Below are 6000 nucleotides of genomic sequence, written 5' to 3' on the forward strand. Positions count from 1 at the left end.
CAGTAATTGGAAGAAATCTAATTATTTTCCTTTTCTCCAAACTGAGTGCAGTCCTGCTCCCACTGAAGTCAAATTTCATTATATTAACAATGTTCTATTTCAAATGATGCCTTCAGAGTATTTTCATGTATTCCCCCTTTAATTTTTATTCTTGATTATTCTTGAAACAATGTAAATTGTATAAAACCCCACACACTTCTATTTGCAAACATCTGGGGCCCATTTCTCTCTCCTTGTCCCTTTCCAAGAAAAAAGTAGCATTTTATACAGGAACGTTTTTTCAGCAGAGCCATTTCAAATTAATTGCACCAATTTGAGGAAAGAAACCCATAATTAAATCTAAACCCTTCCATTGAAATGCACCACCCAGGAAATAAGGAGAAGTGAATAGTGACCTCCCAAACCTGCAGAGCACTGAGAATTCTCTTATTTTGCAGATTGATCCCAACAGCATCGCGGCGAAGGACGGGCGGCTGCGGGAAGGGGATCGCATCATCCAGGTACGTGTGGGAGGTGCTCCAGGTGTCCTAAACCCCAGAATTCCAGTGTCCCAAACCCCAGAATTCCAGTGTCCTAAATCCCAGAATTCCAGTGTCCCATACCCCAGAATTCCAGTGTCCCATACCCCAGAACTCCAGTGTCGTAAACCCCAGAATTCGAGTGTCTAAATGCCAGAATTCCAGTGTCCTAAACCCCAGAACTCCACTTCCTGCCTTCCTCCTTGAGAAGTGCTCCAGGTGTCTTACACCCCAGAATTCCAGTGTCCTAAACCCCAGAATTCCAAGTGTCCTAAACCCCAGAACTTCAATGTCCTAAACCATAGAACTCCACTTCCTGCCTTCCTCCTTGGGAAGTGCTCCAAGTGTCCTAAACCCCAAAATTCCAGTGTCCTAAGCCCCAGAACTCCATTTTCTGCCCTCCTAACAAGGCTCTGCATGCAGGGGGGGGAACACCTTCACATGTCCAAACCACCACACTGCCCAGCATTCTCTGCCCAAGGCTGGGTTTGTGTGTGTGGATCCATCCAGCCAAGCATTCCATGGAGCTGGGCACAGCAGCACCCAGGGGTCCCTATGGAAACCCTTCATGGTGGTGTTTTTTCTTTAAAGATCAACGGCATCGAGGTGCAGAACCGAGAGGAAGCTGTGGCTCTTCTCTCCAGTGAGGAGAGCAAGAATATCTCCTTACTTGTGGCAAGACCAGAAATTCAGGTATGGTAGCAACAAAAAACCCTCACCTGAGTTTTAATTAAAACAGTTGCTGTTTTGTAGAAAGCAACTCTTTCAAATTGTTTAGCCTGTTTAAATCTACCAAATCTACCCAAAACCATATTCTACACTTTGACTGCACATATATATACAGTCTAAAACGATGGAATTCAGCAGTCGTGGTACTTACATATATATTTTATATTAAAATGTAATTTCTAAGGCATTTGGTGATTTATTTGTGCTGCAATGCTGTTACAAACATCAGTGCAAGGTATTATGAATGGGTTTGAGCCACAGTTTTGAAGAACATGCTGAACTCTTAATTCCTATAGCTATTGATTATTCATTCATTAAAACACCTATTATTTAGCTCTTCATACACAGTCTCTTAAAGTACTTGAATACTGTCAAGAAGCCTCCTGTGCTGCAATAAAAGGTTGAAGCAGATCCCTTTGTAGAGCAGGGATTAGCACAACAAAGGTGTAGAACAAACAGCTGAGAGCAGCATTGTTTGATCTGTCTCTGCTCCTGGTGCTGGGAGAGCAGCCCTTGCCAGTGCACCTGGACAGATCATCACTGTCCTCTTAGCCTGGATGTTTCTGATCTTTCCCGTGGGGATAATTGGGAATGGGAGTAAAAATGGGAGTAAAAATCTGGCTACAGACCCTAGTCAGATTTTCCTTCTGGAGTTTGATGCTGCCTCACAAGAGGTGTGTTCAAGCTTTCGGCTCTGGAGTGTTTTTACACAACTTAATCAAGTTGTGCACAAACCAAAACTACCCCAACTCTTGCAAGTATTTCCACGGATCAAAAAACTGAGTTTTTTCATATGTAGAGGGCTGCTGAAGATAAAACCCTGCTCTTGGAGATGGAGGCAGCTGTGGCAGGAGGTAGCACAGTCAATACCCACACTTAGCACAAGGACAGGCTCCTTCCCAAGACAGGCAGCACTGTCACAGGAAGGAATCTCCTGAGATTTCCCAACCACTGTCCACAAAGACAAGCAGTAATTTATGTCACTCTTCATTCTTTTGACAATGATTGGTTTGTTTTTTCCCTCCCTTTTCACACAGCTGGATGAAGGATGGATGGATGATGACAGAAACGATTTTCTGGATGACTTGCACATGGACATGTTAGAGGAACAGCACCACCAGGCAATGCAATTTACTGCCAGCATGCTTCAGCAGGTACTGCCCTTCTGGTGTGCAGGGCTGTCAAACTTCCCACTGCACTCAGTATTCAATATTGAGCTTGGCTGAATACACTTGGTGTCTCAAGTGACACTGAGATCAAGGCAAAAGGACTTTCTGTAAAATCAAGATATTACATGGCTCTCCACAGTGAGATGTTTTAAAATAGTACCTTTTGTGCTTTGCCCCTTACAACAAAAGACCACAATTCATGGAAATCCCTCAACACTGTGGTCACTGAGAGGAATACTGGGTGTGTGGTGGGTAGAGCAGGCAGAGAGCTGATTTATAGAATCTCCTATTTGATGTGCATGCACAGACTGGAAACAGCCTCCCCAAACCTGGAATCCAAAATGGACAACTCAGGCAAATGACTGAAGCAAGGTCTATACAAGGGGGAAAGGCAAAGAAAAAGTTTTTACATTACAAATTTTATACAGGGCCATTACAGATTTTATGCAGGGCTTATGTTCTCCATCATTCTGCTATGATTAAAGCAGTTCTCAGTTTTTGCCTAGACTTTTTCCCTAAAGTTTTCTACAACTCTGCATCCTCTGTGCCATCCCCATGTTGTGAGGAGTCATGCTCTCACTTAGGCACTGCAGGAAAACTGGATATCGTTGTGCACCTAAGTGGGAGCAGAAACATTTGAAAATGTGACTTCTACCACTGTTGCTGCATAGGTGAAACTCAGTCCTCAGGTTCTTCTGAAAAGAATATCCACAGCATGTTGAGGGCTTGGTCACCTTTTCTCTGAGTTCTTCATAATACTCTTTCCATATAGGACATACAAAGTGTGAAAAGTGACAGATTAGGAGAACTATTTAAAAATAAACACCTTGAAATGTTTCACGTGCTTGCAATAACTTTTCTTTGTGTCCTGCTGTTTCTGTTGTTAGAAGAAGCACGAGGAGGATGGAGGCACCACAGACACAGCCACGATTTTGTCCAACCAGCACGAGAAGGACAGCGGCGTGGGGCGCACGGACGACAGCACGCGCAACGACGAGAGCTCCGAGCAGGAGAACAATGGGGACGATCACACCACCTCCTCCAACACCTTGGGGAGCCAGAAGAAGCTGACCTACAGCCACGACACGCTGGGGAGTGGGGACATGCAGTTCAGCAACGAGTCGTTCATCTCAGCTGACTGCACCGACGTCGACTTCCTCGGCATCCCCGTGGACGAGTGCGAGCGGTTCCGGGAGCTGCTGGAGCTCAAGTGCCAGGTGAAGTCTGCCAACCCCTACAGCCTGTACTACCATAACAGCACCCTGGAGATGAGCAAAAGCGACCAAGAGAGCGTGGACAGAGAGCTGGAGATGCTCAACGAGGAGCTGCGCAACATCGAGCTGGAGTGCCTGAACATCGTGCGGGCCCACAAGATGCAGCAGCTGAAGGAGCAGTACCGGGAGCCCTGGATGCTGCACAACAGCGGCTTCAGAAACTACAACACCAGCATTGACGTGCGCAGGCACGAGCTCTCGGACATCACCGAGCTGCCTGAGAAGTCTGACAAGGACAGCTCCAGTGCCTACAACACGGGCGAGAGCTGCCGCAGCACGCCGCTGACGCTGGAGATCTCCCCCGACAATTCCCTGCGCAGAACCGCCGAAGGCGTCGGCTGCCAAGGCAACGAGGGGGCAGTGGCCTATAATGTCTCCCCAAAGAATTTGTTTGCTGGCTCAGAGAGCCACGAATCCAGCGCTGGTAAGTGCCACGCCTCTGCTAAAGAGCCTGACCCTGGCAAGCAGCTGGAGAGCAAGGAGAGGAAAGGCAGCGACGGCAGCAAAAGCCCCACTCACAGCCAGAAGCCCTACGTGTCCCCCTACCACCACTCTCCCTACAAACACGCTCACATCCCTGCCCACGCCCAGCACTACCAGAGCTACATGCAGCTGATCCAGCAGAAATCCGCCGTGGAGTACGCCCAGAGCCAGATGAGCCTGGTGAGTATGTGCAAGGACTTGGCCTCGGGGCAGAGCGAGCCCAGGATGGAGTGGAAGGTCAAGGTCAGGAGCGACGGGACGCGCTACATCACCAAGAGGCCGGTGAGGGACAGGCTGCTGAGGGAACGGGCCATAAAGATCAAGGAGGAGCGCAGTGGGATGACCACGGATGACGATGCCATCAGTGAGATGAAGATGGGCCGGTACTGGAGCAAGGAGGAGAGGAAGCAGCACCTGGTGAAAGCCAAGGAGCAGAGGAGGCGGCGGGAGTTCATGATGCAGAGCAGGTTAGAGTGCTTGAAGGAGCAGCAAGGTGCAGAGGAGAAGAAGGAGATGAACATCATTGAACTGAGCCACAAAAAAATGATGAAGAAGAGAAATAAAAAAATATTTGACAATTGGATGACGATCCAAGAACTGCTAACCCACGGAACAAAGTCACCGGACGGCACGCGGGTGTACAATTCCTTCCTGTCAGTGACTACTGTATAATCCATCCCCAGGGCTAAATTATGTACATAAAACACTACCAGTGGGGTAGGAATCCATGCCTCGTTCAATGTGGCAAGATTTTTGTATATAAGATACAGTCACCGAGTTTATAGTTCAAATACTGAACTCTACAGCCGTGGGTGCCAGGATCTCCATTCTGCAGTGGGGAGGAAGCTTGCCCATCTCCTTCAAAGGCAATATTAGCAGTGCTTTTTGGAGTACTGATTGTACTTTTTTACTTGTTACCTTTTACATGAAGTGTTTAAATATCAGAAATGTATTAACCATACTTACACAGGTAATTTGCTTAAACTATATTCATATTAAAAGGTACCCATGCTTTTCTTTACCTAAAAAAAAAAATGCAAGAAACCCACAAGAGCAACTGCACATACGTATTTTTGTTTGTGAAACCATATTTTGTGATATTATTTTGCTGTTGTTCACTTCTACACAGAGTGCTGTTTATCAATACTTAGCTCAAGGTTTAAACTCAGAATTAGAATCATTCTCTTGTAATATTTAACATTTATCAAACAGCAGTTTTTAGAGTTATGCTCAACATTTAAACATTTTTCTCTTTAAGGTTTCTGAAAGAAGTATAGAGGTTTCATCTGAAAAGCCTGAGGCAAAGTACACTATTATGCAGCTTTAAAGGATTTTAAAGCATGTTTGCAAATGTTGCAACCTATTGAAGAAACGTGCATGTACAGCTAATTTGTTTATATAAGACAGTTTGTGGAATTTGAAAAGCCCATGGTAGTAACTGTTTGCTTTATAATTTGAATGTATTGAATTATAAAAGCAGTTTCATGAAATCATCATTAGCTGCAAACGTTAACAAGTAAAATGAAGTAAAATAAATTATTGTTTTATATTTCAAACTACTTTAAATTCTTTTTGTTCCCTTCTGGTTTCACCACCTAGAATATAATTTTATGGAGTGTAGCTCCCGTGCTGCAGAAATGCCTGGACAGCCACTGGAGCCAAACCTGAGGGAACATTTGGCATCCTGACTTTGGGGGGAATTTGGATTGGGGTTTTCTTGAGGGAAGAGACAAGGGAGAAGCACAAAGAATATCAAGAATAAAATCAGGCAATGCCTATCTTCAGCTCACAAGCTATTTAAGGTGGCTTGTAAGAAAGAAATAGAAC

General features: G+C 45.4%; 1 protein-coding gene across 2 annotated transcripts in view; it reads left to right on the plus strand.

Moving 5' to 3' along the window:
• PDZRN3 (PDZ domain containing ring finger 3) overlaps positions 1-5732 on the plus strand; it is a 131118-nt gene extending 125386 nt beyond the window's left edge. For both annotated transcript variants that reach the window (XM_059480038.1, XM_059480039.1), the window contains 4 exons: positions 438-500; positions 1110-1211; positions 2285-2401; positions 3304-5732. In XM_059480038.1, the coding sequence (XP_059336021.1) occupies positions 438-500; positions 1110-1211; positions 2285-2401; positions 3304-4845 (1824 nt within the window). In that variant the 3' untranslated portion in view covers positions 4846-5732. The remainder of the gene's footprint in view (positions 1-437; positions 501-1109; positions 1212-2284; positions 2402-3303) is intronic.
• Positions 5733-6000: the final 268 nt, after the last annotated feature.

This window comes from Ammospiza nelsoni, chromosome 11 (genome assembly GCF_027579445.1).
Source record: "Ammospiza nelsoni isolate bAmmNel1 chromosome 11, bAmmNel1.pri, whole genome shotgun sequence".
Classification (NCBI taxonomy): Eukaryota; Metazoa; Chordata; class Aves; order Passeriformes; family Passerellidae; genus Ammospiza; species Ammospiza nelsoni.